The 15,440-nt window shown below is 34.7% G+C and overlaps 1 protein-coding gene across 8 annotated transcripts in view; it reads left to right on the top strand.

Moving 5' to 3' along the window:
- LOC126978386 (protein AF-10-like) overlaps nt 1-15,440 on the top strand; it is a 68,391-nt gene that overhangs the window by 23,979 nt on the left and 28,972 nt on the right. For all 8 annotated transcript variants that reach the window (XM_050827154.1, XM_050827152.1, XM_050827153.1 and 5 more), the window contains one exon: nt 880-958. In XM_050827154.1, the coding sequence (XP_050683111.1) occupies nt 880-958 (79 nt within the window). The remainder of the gene's footprint in view (nt 1-879; nt 959-15,440) is intronic.

The raw sequence follows: 15,440 nt of genomic DNA, 5'->3' as shown, positions 1-15,440 counted from the left end.
TCATAACCTTTACATATCCTTGTGCGATGTTTCCAGGACTATGCGATATTGACGACTACTGAGCCTAGAGAGTGTTCGATACAGGTACAAACATTTATTTTATTTATGCATGTTTATGTTAGTGTATCGCATTAACTATATAAAAGACTCAACGATTTTCATAAAATTTTGTATACAGGGGATTTCAGGGGTGATAGATCGAGTTTCAATTTTAAAAAATGTATTTTTCGTTCCGTGTTTTAATGAGAAACAGCTACAATAACATAAGAATGCAAAGGTATTTCTCCAGTATACACAAGACTATAATAGCTCAGATGGGACATTGGGAAATCCGGAAAGCAGAACCCGGTTCGAATCCAGAGGTCCTTTTAGTTTTTATTTTATTCAAGTTTTGTACATTCTTTAAAATCTGAGCAAGGCTTGGTCGTCCAGATATTTATATTATACATACGTATTGGATACTGTAAAGATTTTATAAAATTGGAAAAATAAATTTGATTAAAATTATATTAGGAATGCACGACTTACGACTTTCACCTAAACAGCCGGCAACGCTCCTGTGATTCCTTACCGAGTTTACGTGATTGACTTACCGCCACGTTGCAATAAACCCAGATGAACCAACCTATACAGACTACAGGCATACTCTTTTCATCAATATCGCTCAAGACAAGCTTAGATACGACGAGACTATATGATTTTTGTTTTTAAAACCGGTTTATTTAAATTTAATCTTCCTGTTCTAATTACAGCGTTTAATAAACAACGCATTAGCAACGATAATATTATAATATTATAGCTATGAGGAAAATTCATCATTTGAAATATATTCATAATGTTTAATTAATATACACAGTTTAATACAAGGTCTTTTTATAGGCACCTCCATCCAAACCCGATGCCTGGCCCTAGTGGGATGAACCAACTCTCCAACATACGCTCACCGTCGCATATGCAAGTAAGTTATGAAATGTAATAATACTGTAAACTTGATATTAAATAATTCCATTAATTCATTACCATTTTGTGACTAACTGTTTGAAGAATAATGATCGCATATATAACGTGTCATTTAATACATACCATATAAAATAATTTTGCTTTAAAGCATGTTGTACTCACACAATTTTATATACATAGATCTCACTATATCCATAACATTATAGGTTCAATCAAATGTTTAATCACAGTATGCATACTTATATTCGAGTGCATCTTTATTTTTTTATAGTATTAAGGTACATACGGGAGATTTCGCTTGGATTATTATAAAATCATATAATTCTTATATAATAATTGATGGTCTTTCATACTAATTAATAATCATCTAACTCTAAACTAATCATAACACATTATGACGCTGCCTTGGTATGTTTATTGATAAATGTAACACAAAGCCTGTATGTATTTGCTCCGTCTTTGTTAGTTGATTATTACCATCCTACATTATTAGGTTGGTTTAACTGTTTTACGGATGGCTAGATACAGGTACCGTTGTCCCACCAAACTGTTCCGAAACGTCTTGACCGGTAGATTCGGTAACAAAAATATTCACTTTATATGGCCAATGTTTGCCGGGTTAATTAGTAGGTAAGGTTCAAATATGAGTATTCCAAAAAAAATCCATGTGTTTATATTCCGTAATAAAAGTATTTATTTCATGAATTTCGAAATGGCAACGAGCCACCCGCTTATATGAGAGTTTTAAAGTGGATTGCATGTCATTAGTCTGTGGATCTGCAGTACGTAATGTAATAACCCGTACTTGTTGGAACTATGACGGAATCTTGTCCGGTTTTAATTTCTGCGGGGTTTTAACACACTCAGTAGTCAAAACGGTTGTTTTTATTGGTGGTTTTACATCTGACGCGAACAAGTTGGTGGCCTGTTCCTACCTCAACGCGCGGGGATGATAGCTGAGCCTTGATTGGTTGCTGAATTGCTGCTTGATTTGGTTTTATGGACATTGGGTTGATTGTCGAAAAACGAAGGTCAAGTAAGGCTCAGTCACGGTACGCTATGTTTTAAAGTATTTGCATTGTGAGATATTGATGTAAAGTGTAAACATCACATGGGCCACCTGCTGGGTCCGTCATTTCCTCTAAAACTGTGTCTTTGAGGTCGCGTGCGTTGTTCAGGGCGGCAAGGATCGCGAGACATGCGCCTCCCTCGTTGTGTCGGTGCCGTTGCGGGTGAGCCACAGTCTTCACTTCATCCATCACTCACAGGTTCACACACTTCCTCGTTCAGAGTGTCCATGAAAACCGCAGCTGTCGAAAACATAGTACATTTCATAGAAGTAATATGGACTGATTATTTCTAATTTGTAGACTGCCGAACGCGTACCATGATCGGGATCTTATTACTGTAATTAAAATTTTTTACACATTGTTGACTTTCACTCTTGATTATTTAAACAATTATTTAAAAATACATCTTCTACGGAACACCACATATTTCATAAAAAAGGTGAGTGTGTACTTAAATACGCACGCAAAAAAATATGCTATTCTGACGTAACAAAATAAAGAAAAAAAAATTTCCTTGTGATATTTTACGATTGTAGAAATGGTGTTAATACAACCAATGAAAATTATTATACCGCTCAATTTAACTTAATTATAACGTTTATTAAATATCATTAAATTATTTCTACACAATTAGAAAGATGTTATTTTTTTACAACCTATACATATTGAAATTTATTTAATTCTCGTCCATTGGTTGTGGTTCGGTAGTCATATAAAGAGTACAAGAGGTTCATGGTAGTTGAAGTATGATACAAATGGTCTAGTTGACCAGCTAACGTCAGGGTGTCGAATTTGCGTGACGGTGTGTACATCGCAAAAATTCTATTTTGATATATTTTCCCTAACGCGCCCAAAGAAAAAAAATTTGAATAATTACAGTCAACGACGGATTTCGCAGTTAAGAAACGAATCAGCTTATGAAGAACATGCGAGTTAATGTTGTAATAAAAATTAAAATGGTACTGCATACAAACTGACAAACATTACTTAATTCAGAAATAGTATTTAAATATTGGATTGAAATAGGATTTATCGTTTAATAATGCATTAGTAATGAGATCTATTTGGTGATCATTAAAACATGCAGCTGATACGTTTTCATGGACACCCTGTATATAATACCTACTTGTCTCTACGTATAAATGTTAAATATATATTATCATTTTGTGTCATGTCTGTGCCTCGCCGAATGGTTAAGATCTAAGTTTATTTTAATTAATGACTTAACGGAGGTTATCGCAAACAGTATTATAAATATCTCGGCACTAATAAAAATATATTATAAGTTATACGTGCTATCTTGTCGCAGTCTGGTTGTAAATATTATGGCCGTTGATAATGTAATTTTCTCGGCTCGGGTCTTGGTTACGGAATTTTGAACGGTTAGATATTTAACTGAAGTGATGAAAATAATTAATTCCGCTGAGATTAGCCCTTAAATATTATTTAAAAAGCAAGCATCTATTCTTTATCAGGCTTACTATTGCAAAATACAGAGAATTGGTGCAGTGATCTGAATTAAATATTGGCAACAAATTTAACACTTATAGAGCGAATCATGAGTGTTTGTTTTAAAACACATCACATTTTGATAAGAACATTTTCATTTAATTATTATATTATTTTTATAGCACCAGTTAATCTTGTAAATATGTAGCTATACTATTGGATATCGTATAGTGTGGCTTGCTTAACATAACACAACATAAGCACAAATTTTTAATATTTAAAATGCACACCCTGTTGTAAGAGTGCGATGACGAAACTTTCTTAAAACCTTTAATGTTTTTACATGCTGTGAGAGGTTGTCTTGTATTATGTATCGTTGTTAATATAACCATCACTTAAGAAATTATTACGCTAAGAAGGCTACTCTCTGAGTAATACATGAACTATTCAAATTATCTCGAAATTTTTAGAAAATTAAATGCGGTTGAATTCGTTAACAGAAGTGAGTAATATTATAAATACAAAACTAATTCTTAGTTAAACTCCTAAGTCCTAGTGTAAGTTTGGACTAAAGCTGAAAAAGAACATGATTTTGTAGTCGTAAGAACATTATATTGTAGAATGTCAATCGCGCTGGCAAACAATACCTGCTTATCTACTAAAATTATTTTTATTTTGCAATTCGCTTAGAATAAGTTTGTTGTTGTGCATATTTAGCCGTTGAAAGAATACATATATCCATTGGCAAGACGAATTCCTTCTTATTCCTAGCTCAATAGATCCGGTTATCGCATGTTTTAGGTCAGGTACCGATAATCCAATGAGTAAACAATTCACGGTAAAGTATATATTGTATGACATCAGATTTTAAAAATCTCTCTTTGTCATTCAAGCTGTTAGGTCAACAAACGTTAAGGAAAACGCTACTTTTGCGAATTTGTACATTGGTAAAATATAGGTTTATATAGACCGAAGTACTGTTATGAAATGCGTGCCAAAAATAATGCCAATTACGTTTCATATAAACTTCGTCCCAAAATCGTAAGTATGCTCCCGATGATTGATTAGCCACATTAATCCGATCATTTGGTTATATTACATCTATATCGTAAAGAAATATATAATAAATAAGCTAACTTAAGCTAACAGGACATTAAGATGTAGACTCTACTTTTATTGATTGTGATTCAAAAGAAAAGGATAATCTTTCTAGGATTATTTAATTATCCGTTCGTCTCTCCGTCTGTTTGCAAGACCCTTTATCTCGGGTACGCGTTGAGGTATCAATTTGAAATTAAAACTATATTCTTTAGCGTACAAGTAATACCGTCTTATAGTATAAGTATAGGGAATAGTATGAAAACTATACATTTGAATGAAATCATAAAAAACAGGGTCTTTATGCATTGAACGGCGGTCGGAATTTTTAACCCGGGACATAAAAGGTACCTACTGTCCCAAAATGCACTGACGGTCCGAAGAAGAAAACGACAAAATGTGCAATTGTCAAAAGTTTTAGGTGTGATTAGTGTCCAATTGATTCTAATGAATAACATGTCAAAACTTAAAACGCACTAATGTTCTATCGTGTAAATGTGCAATGAGCAAAATGTAGCGGCAACACGTTCAAATCACGCGATAGCCAGAACATTTCAACGTCAAAATGTGCAATAGCCAATATGTTTTGGAAAAATTGAACTTTCACATCCTCATACTCGTAGAAGATAAGTGTCTAGTCGTCCGCCAAAGGACGAACAAAATTAGTTGTCCGATTATCGAATGAATAAACAACCTAAAACATAAAATTAAATATATGCTGTTAGGTGATGTAATTACTTACTTAATTGTTGTAAAATCACTTTTAATTTCTAATAAAACTTACTTATTAACTGGGAATTATCAGTTATTTCGGGTTGGAGTTTGTACATTACAGCACGAATTTGGGGTTAAAAAATTTGTAGGTGATATAGGTGTGAAGTCCACGATTATAGTGCTACTACTTTAATTATATCGAAAAAAATATATAATCTCAAAACGGGTAAAACACGTAAATAAAACGCTACAGAGCGCTGGCATGGCGGCGGGAGGCTAATAGCTGTCAATTATTGTAAATTAAAATTATTGTGAAATGAGACGTTAACAAAAGTAAACGACAATAAGATGAGTATAGAAATTAGTTAGGTTATGTTTGAACAATTGCCAGAACAGAATTGTTGGCGTTTCCCCCCTTTTCCTTTTCTTTCCTCCCCATTTACAAGTTAGGGAGGGGCAGGGACCTTTTTCCTATATTCAATTTAGCGGATCTATTTTATTCGTCCGTTTGGCGGACAACTAGCAACAGCATTAGATTAATCAAAATGCAAGTACCTACCTAATTCAAATTTTTCAATCTATTTGACTTTGTGGTAGGTACTCGGGACACCCAGGGAGAAGCAGTACGTGTTGCGAGCAATTCAAACATTTAATATTAAAAGATAACCTTTACTTAGACGCGTTGTAATTGGCGGCTCGGGGTATGTTTGATGTCTATAGGCGCCTCCAACTAATACTACGCCCAAGTGCGCGTACTCGAGCCAATCTGAAACAGTGTGTGACGTTGACGTGCCACATTCTGTTAAACTTTGCTAAATGAAACTAAAAGGCCGGGTTGCTTAGTAAAACTTTGTAAAAATAATAACTACAAGAAATAAGAAAGACACTGGGATCACATAATATCATCCATTCATCAGTAAGTATTTTGTATTTCAATGTAAAATAACACGAAGCGTTATTGAGTGACAATGATGCCACGCACAAAAGCATCGAATGGTTGCCGTAATAAAAAAGCTATCGTTAGTTAGGTAGTGCGGTATCTCGCTGGAGGGCAGCGGAGACCAATTAATTGAATAATATAGAATAAGATGTAACTATAAAATTATTATAGGTACATGACAGTACTTAATAAAATAACTTAAAACTAAAATGGCCCCAAAGGGGGGTTCGTACAAAGAGTAATGTACTGATTAAACTATTTCCTGTTATTGTCACGATGCACCGAAAGCCTGTATTGGAGTATAGGATTCTCCGGGTGCTCAGAGCATACACTGAGAATTTCGTTTTCGGATTCGCGAATGCGAGACCAAAAAGCCGCAACTCGTGATCTTATCACTGCGAAATAATCGTGGACTCTGGCGTCGGAAAACATACACTGCAATATTTGGGCAGTCTCATTAGAGTGCGGTTTGCATTATTATACTGCACTCTGATGCATTTTTAGTTTCATGCACTTTTAGTGCAGTTGACCCAAAGCTGACACGTGTAGAAGCATTGAAAATATGCTCTAAACAGTGTCATCTTCCCCTTAGGACTGCACCGTGCAAACCGGCGTGCGAGCATATGCAACAAACATCCAGAGCCCTATGCTCCCGTTCTATATCTTCGTTATGAGTTTTGGTTCATGCTCTTTATCAACGCTCGCAGGTAAATATGATCTACATAGATCTACGAAGCGTCTGATACATATCAGACGATTCGTGGCCTTACATTTTAGAGAGATTTTATCTGCCTGATGCGAGGCTAGAATGTCCATCATTATCTGGTCCACGTTATTTTGGCACCAACTAATTTATTTTTAAAAATCTTACGATTGTCCGCCATTTTATCGTAAATCGCACCAGTTTGCGGTTTACCATACCATAGCCAATATTTTAAATAATACCTCGCTTTTTGGTGACTCTCACGAACGTGTTAGTTCCATCCGTTTTTGGCAACGGCTTGTAAAACCTTAACAATACTGTCATAATAGCGGTCTAATAAAAATAATTATTGTTCATTACATAAAATAAAATTACTAAAATTACAATCTGTACAGCTTCAAAAATGACTAGATAAATTAATATCACTCAAGTTATCACAACAATGGATATTATACTTATTGGTTTCGTTCAAGTCTCTGTTACCCCGGTGAATTCCAGATAGTGATTTATTTTCCATGGATATCGTTATTTTTTGTGGAAGTATATCCGTTTCACAATTAAGTAGAATAGGAAAATGGTCAGACCAGTATTATACGTCAAGATCCACACAAACGAAAATTACTGTTTCATGCGATGCAGCCGTGTGATGCACCACGCAGTAGATCACTGCGAATGCCAATGCTTTGATGCTGATATCGTTAATATGTGTAAACGTTTCCGGAATCAGAACTTCAGTGTCAACGCACACGAGTGAATAGTCTGTGCAGAAAGCAAGCAGCTTGTTACCGAATCTAGTACCGCAACATAGATAGCTTCAACGTCACTGTCACTGAGCACGCTTCAATGCTATCTATGATAGATATACTCGGAAAGAGTGACTTACGCCGCATCAGTGCAAATCCCCCATACGGTCGATCCTTATAAATTCCTGCCGAGTTTATCCACTGCTGATTTAGCAAAACAACTGAGGTGCTGACTGACTCCTTTCACAAAACCTAAATCATGTGGGAGGAGCCAAGTCTCCTGCAGGGCCAGAATGTCAACGTTCTCTGATAACTTTTTTGTTTGTTCTACAGATGTAATATGGTACAAGCAACTAGTAGGTCTCGAACAAGCTCTATATTTACTCGCATGCCTATAGAGAGCACCGGGGCGCGTCTTTTCCATATTCCAAAACACCTTTCGATATAATTTCTTGTCCGAATATGAGACCCAGTGACCACTGACCCACTGAGTAAAGGTTTTCTGTCGATGTCACAAGATTCTCCAAAGGTGATAAGAAATAGTTAGTTATCTAGCCACTAAATCCAAAAATTATTAGTTTGACTCGCACATAGCCTGAACATTTAATGAGAAATAGCCATTTCTATTTCTAACATGTTCAGAAATATTTCCTCCCTGAGACTGTATGCGGACGTGTGCACAGTCAAGCGATGGTGCGCTACGTTGGTACGATAACAATAATAATTATTGGAATACAAACAAAATATTTTATCTTTTACATTGTCATTTATTTCCTCTTTTGGGTACTTTTTTCATTCGCTCGGGTGCCTATGCGTCCTTCTTCAAAGTACACAATTGTTTTTGTTTTTATGTCTATGTATGTTTCTCTGTTTCAATACAGCTTTGGGTAAACTACTACAACTATTTGATATTATTTACACTTATTTAATGACAATAATGAAAGAAAATTTGCCTTGCCGTGGGATGACTTATTTTGATTTCAAGCTCTTGAGCTTTGAAGACTCGAAAACGGCGTAGTAATTCAAACTCATCCCATTGCTCCCAATGATTATCTCTTGTTCGTACCACGTATGGCTTACTATAATATCTATTTATATATAATTCAACTCATGTCAAATTTCAATATCCGAATCACTGTAACCATCCATTATTAACTAAGCAGAAACAAAGGCGCAGGATGAAGATATAAAATAGATAGGTTTATTTATTTATTTATTTTATCAAAATACACACTATCATTACAGTATATTCCAATGCGATAGAGGTAGATACAATATTTCACTTTTTTACATCCTTAAATTTTATAACATATTATAAATAATGCTACTCTCGTGAATTCACCCTGAGTGCAACAAAACAGCCGTCTGTGAGGCTATATCATTAATAGTACGAAGGGCACGCGTCACCGTTGGTTTAAACGATATCCAAAATAACGGTGGGTGAAATACACTGACCTTTACTATATACCACTGGACTAGCGGCTGTCAAAGTGGTTTCGTGCCTGTTTGATATTCGCCATTTTGGTGCTGTTGGCCATGTAACTGGAGTCTGCGGTACTAATGCCAGTAATGAAAACCTCAGCAAAAATCGATAGGTGGCGCGAAACTATTTACAAAAAAAATGTGTACTTTATTTCGTTGATTCTTAAAGTATAAAATATAAATAACACGGAAAACGACCTTAGTTCTCTGGACGCTTTCGAGTGGCGCTACAAAAAGTTTGCTGTCGTGTTGGAACAGCCACGGACTAGTAGAAAAAGAAGGACTCCGCGCCGTGATATTGGCAAGTGAAGCACCTTTATGCTAGTGTGTGTGCGGCTACGGGGTATACCAGTTACACAATTTTTTCTCCCTTAAATAATCATATATCCACAAATACTTATAAAGTATCGGTTTTATACTTTTTCACAACGCGCGACGGCATTTCTAAAATATTTTATTGCGACGCAAACTGGTCTGTCACAGACGATGGCAAATCTCATATTGGCGGCCGATCGGCTTGTATTAGTGTAAGTGTATGCGTTGTTTTGGTGCCTCACTGTTATGTAAGGTGACACGGAGTCCTTATTTTTTTACTCGTCCGTGGGAACAGCCTGTCCAGTGGTATTTATACACGCCAGTGGTGAAATATAACGCACGTCAATCATCATACGTCAATTCGCTATTGACATCTAGACAACCCATATGGAAGAACGGCCCTCTGGCTTGGTTTACTCTAATCTATAGTTTAAACTGCCTTTATTCTTTTAACTGCCATTGATCTTACGAAATAATCGATGTGAAAAGATTTAACTATTTCGCGTGGTTTAAACTACGAAATGATCTTACGGCACTAAGTCATTCAAACATTAAAGCTTATGATGGTTCTAACATTCGCTCTTTACGTAAAATTCATATTCTGACGTTGAAGTGTTTCATCGTAGAGACATTTACGTAATTTGCTGATTTTGACTTGGACAATTGCCACATTTTGTCATTTTCTTCTTCGGACCGTCAGTGCATTTTGGGACAGTATTTTGTCTTTCATGTCCTGGGGAGCGAATTTTGAATAGAACTAACCGTGTCATTTAGGGTATCGTATGAAAGGACTTCATTGGCACAAGCTTAAGGGGTTTTAATTATTTTTATGATGTATGTATAGTTTTCGATTTATGACGACGAATGAAAAATCCTTTTCCGTTTTTATATGTAGGTATTTTGTATTTTATTAATCGCAGAAGTAGGTATGGTTAGCTCTCACGCCCGCCTGCCTTAACAATTTTTTTGTGGAAGACACACGTCTACGAAAGAAATCTAATTAAAATTATTTCGCCGCTACGGAGTAACAACTACCTTGCTTGAAATATTCCAAACAAAAACAAGAGTTCAATAGTTGAGTTAATTTATAAATGTAATTGTTACAATATAATTAGTGATAATATCGAAGCGTGACAATACACTCATGTTATTATAGTTAGATATGGGTGTATCGATGCTCTGTCTGGTCCAAACTCTCAATTAGCAGCCGTGCCATACAATATTTATTGAGCCGTGAACTGTTTTTATCTCTATATATCAGTAGGGACGGATCATTGCCAATTAGTGGCACTTATGTCGGATTCTCTTTTATTACAGTTCGCTTTATTAATGAAAAATTCAATTTTCGTATAGGTACAGTGTATTGTGTAAACTGTAATGTCTGAAGCGGTATTAAAAATAAGTATTATTTTAGTGTTTATCCCTAACGTTTTAAAATTCTTTGAGTAGAATTACAAAAGCGTACAGGATGGATGAAGTATTTAATAAAATTAAAAGCATTATGCAAAATGTAATATTTAAATTGTGGCATTCTTGCATTTCTCCGTAAGCTAAAGTTATGCTTCGCTTACGTTCTTTCGTGAGTGCTATATTTTTAATAACATATTCAGTTTTCGGTTCACAATAACAAATTCCTTCACATTCAGTATGCTAACTTAGTAATTTAATTTAAATATTAGCGGGAGAGCAACTAAGGGAATTCGGAATTCGAATATTTAGATTAAAATATGAATTTTTAACAATGTAGCAATTATACGTAAAATTCTATACGTTTCATATTAAATGGAGGGGATTGCTTCCAAGTATGTCGTCGAACGTCGATGCTGATACAAATCGAATACTGTACCTGTTAATATTATTCTATAATTTATACTTTCACACACACATACAAATGTGTTGTATTTACTACTACCACTAGTGTTTATTATTAACAATTCGTTCACATAATATTGATACCTACTAATTGTCTTAAAACAACCACTGAAAATATATCACGACGACACAATACGGACATTAATTTTCCAAGCAACAATTTTGTTACCAATTGAAAAGAAATCACGCCCTTTCATGTATCTTGTTTTAATTCCGGCTCCGTGTTTGTCGTATTATTTAAATGTAAATACATTTAAATGAACCACTGATTCAATGCTGGCTTATTGAATTTTCGAAGTGAAAAATAATGTTTGTGCAAGCGCGATGAGCGCTTTATTTTGTGTTTATTATTGAATGAGACTGAGGTGTCACGCTTGGCTATGTAACTCTCGTTCGCGCTTAGTCAACTGGTGTTGATATACATTACTGGAAAACTTGTTATTATGTGATTTAAAAAAAACAAATTGATGTATTTCGTCCTTGATGAAGTTTTCACTTCATACTCTGTCAGTTTTTTGAGTTGCGACAACCTTTTAAATTAGTTAATGCGTAAAAATATTTTCTCAATATTTTTTCACTACCTGTGTTATTACAAAAAAGTTAAACATGTGGTGAACACATGTTTAAAAAAAGTTCTCTCACAAATGCGTGTCTTTCTGTTGTTTAGCGTTTTAACAAATCTTTAGACATTGCTTATTATACGGATAGATTACATTCAAGGAAGGTTTAGATTATACGATGACAGATAGATGACAGCTGACAAGAATTGCGTTCCATTCCTTTTGTTCTTAAACAGTTCAATTTATGTCGTGCTTAACGACGTTTTAGTTAAACACAAGCTAAACACCGTTTTGTAATAGAAAAAGATGAACTCCATTTTAGACGTCGTTATTGTGAGGTCACTGACGTTGTTACAGTTAGGTCTCTGTTTAAACAAGTGTCTAAGCCATGTGTGTGGTGTCGAAATCGTCATGACGTGTAGGTACGGGGCAGCGTCTGTTTGGTATTGTTAAAGAGCATGCCTGTGCAAATTAATATAATGTGCTTTGCGTTATCAACGGCCTATTTGTATGTTGTTGTCCGACTAATGGAGATATCCTTAAATCATTTATACGTTTAGAGCCAACCTCTATTTTGAGAAATCCACGCACACTAACACAATGTGTCATACAAATCGCGAGTGTAAGACCTAGCGTGTCACGCACACTTAACTAATATTCGTGGCCTGTTTTTATCGCTTGTCTAAGAGCAAGAGACTCTATCTAAGCGTATAAATTGTCTAAGGAAATATCATATGGATTTTTTACATATCATTTAATACTTTTTGAAAGAATTAAAATGCATGGAATTATAAATGAACTTTGACATAAATTGTTACGAATATCAATATTGTGTAATTTTGACAACCTTTCGCATATTTTACAACCTGTGTGGTCACGCGGTGTTGGTTGTGTCTGGAATGATATTCAGAATAATTAGTGTTAAAGTTCAGTAATAATTATAATATTCATTCTTCGCTTATTATATAATAATCACCAGAAATGTACTTACTATTTTTCTTACTAAGCAGTACATAATAACTGTCAGACTATTCTTTATTTCAAATGTTGTTTTGAAGTTTTCTCTAACTTCGCACAGAACAGGTAGGTATGAATTTTTTCAAATTTATATTTGTGTCGAAATTTATGGACGTTGCGAGATTCGAACCGCGCCTCCAAAGCCAATAGTACAGCCAAGCTAATAGTCCGTTGACAGACCTTCGTAAATCTCGACATGTTTATTATATTTTATACAAATTTATATTTTGTATTAGCTGACCCGCCAAAAGTTGTTCTGATCATAATGAAAACAGCTAATAAATTTGTCATATAAACCAACGAACAAAATAAAAATAGATGAAACAAAAACGTATGTCTGAATGATCCATACATTATGTACTAACGCCTTAGCAACACCCCTTGCAGGTGAAATTTCGTCAAAGGAGAATGGGCTGTTTCGTCCCCAGAGTGTGACATATGCCATTTGAAAGATCATAATAATAGCTTCATTTTATTGTATGACACTGAGAGACGTGCAGGGAAAGAACAATGAAATCATTCAATTTTATTAAAGCCGTAAAGACTAAGACAGTATAATTTAGATTTTACGATGTTTTTCAAACTTGAGCTTGTCTGTGTTGCGCTTTTACACCTATTGAATTATTTTTTCATAAAATATTATAATAATAAGAATATTGGAAACCAAAATAGTCGTGAGAGTATATAATGCAAATATTCGCTGACTTCACATTTTTTTGGGTAGGTAGTTTTGTAACTAAACAATACATTAAATCGGGTATAAAAAAGTGTGTGTGTACTTATGCACGCACACAACAAGTTTTACTTCTTTGGCGTAACGAAGCAAAATTCCTAAAAATTCTTTATTCCTCCTGCTACTTTACTCTACGTTTGTATAAAGAACAATATTGTAAAAATCTTACAAGATGGCTTTGACAATTAATTATTAAATTCAAATTTAACGAATATGGCTGTATGGGCTTGAACCCTACGCCTGTCCTAATAATGGACGAAAAAACCAAAAAAAAACGAATGTCGCAAACGTTAGAAAATTTTAGGAACCAACTTCACCTTGCATTTTCTTTCACGTGCATTTTAAAATTTCACCCTTATAATTTTTTTATAAAGTGCCCAAATTAAGTATAACTTCAAAAAGAATACAATAAAACAACAATAATGGCAGTAATAATATTTTTTATATATTTCCAAATGAAACTAATAATCGACATCAATTATTTCATCGAGAGAAGTGCTGGCGATAAAATATTGGTTTGCTTCCTTACCCAGCCCAAATACCATATAATCCTCATGATGACACATGAGTCTATTGTTCTTCGTCCGTCCTGTAAGGTACGAACAGTAATAGTGATTGACGGACTCTCTTCCAGTTGTACTTGTATTAACTACATAATGTTTCGATTGGATACATGACGGGATTGAACTCTACCTCTTAAAAGATATCCGTCGACATTAGTTCCTTATAGTGTAAGGTCGGGAATCATTGTTTCACATATTTCGATGCTATATACACCATTTCTAATATGCTCGCTTAAATAAGACCGTGCGAGCTTTATTTGGTAGGTGCTATTAATACAAGATATTCCTCGCTTAATTCTGGAAATATTATATCTCGAACAGCGTCCATGGTTATAGTTTGGAACGCTGTCCTTTGTCAATTGATATTGTTCTCGACAACGTAATCACTCAAAGGATTTGGCTTATGTAGTATTTCGTTTGTTATGGTTACTATTTGGCTGGCATGTGGCGTATTCGCCACAGGCTTTTTAAAAGTATTTGTTAGAGCGGCAGCAATTCGAACGTCTTCAAACATGTGAGGCAGGACTCTGTTAAAATATTCATGCCTTAATATTTTTAAATCTCGTTTAAAGCTACCGTTTATAATTTCCACATTTCATGTATTGATCTGGAGATAATAGTTGCATCAGATGTTGTTGCTGCATGTGGCCCCGTAACGTCAAGTATATGTGACATCGGTGCAGAGAATAAAATATGGCTTCAATTGGTTCCGGAACATATGCAGACTCTGTCTGCTTATGAAATAAAAGAAAACCTAAAACCGCGCGATCCGTAGTTGTACACATGCCAACCACTAGTTCGAGACAATCTAATTCATATGTGAAAAAGCAGCATAAGACAGCTTATTTTTATTTTAAATATACCTAATAATTACTAATTACCTTTAATATAATACTTATTTACGCTAAATTATTCAGTGAATACCCAAATTAAAAAAACACCTAAAAATATCTCATCGTTGATGGTGATTATTACCTTTAAAATGGCATAATATGTCACAAGTTGATACACTGGAATAAAGACTCACACAAAGTTGCCTATTCTCTTAAAACCCTTAGCTTATCTTTACTCGATGAAAGAAATATTCCTACCAAATTTCAAGTGTCTGGGCTTTTGGTTCCGTTACATACTTATATCATTAAGATGCAGAGTGTTTCTGAGGAGGTTTTAGTATATGATAATATTATGTTGGTGATTACCTATCCGGAACCAGGGACGAGT

Source organism: Leptidea sinapis, chromosome Z (genome assembly GCF_905404315.1).
Source record: "Leptidea sinapis chromosome Z, ilLepSina1.1, whole genome shotgun sequence".
In the NCBI taxonomy this organism is placed as follows: Eukaryota; Metazoa; Arthropoda; class Insecta; order Lepidoptera; family Pieridae; genus Leptidea; species Leptidea sinapis.
Note: the sequence above shows the minus strand (reverse complement) of the source record. Positions and strands in the feature narration are given on the sequence as shown.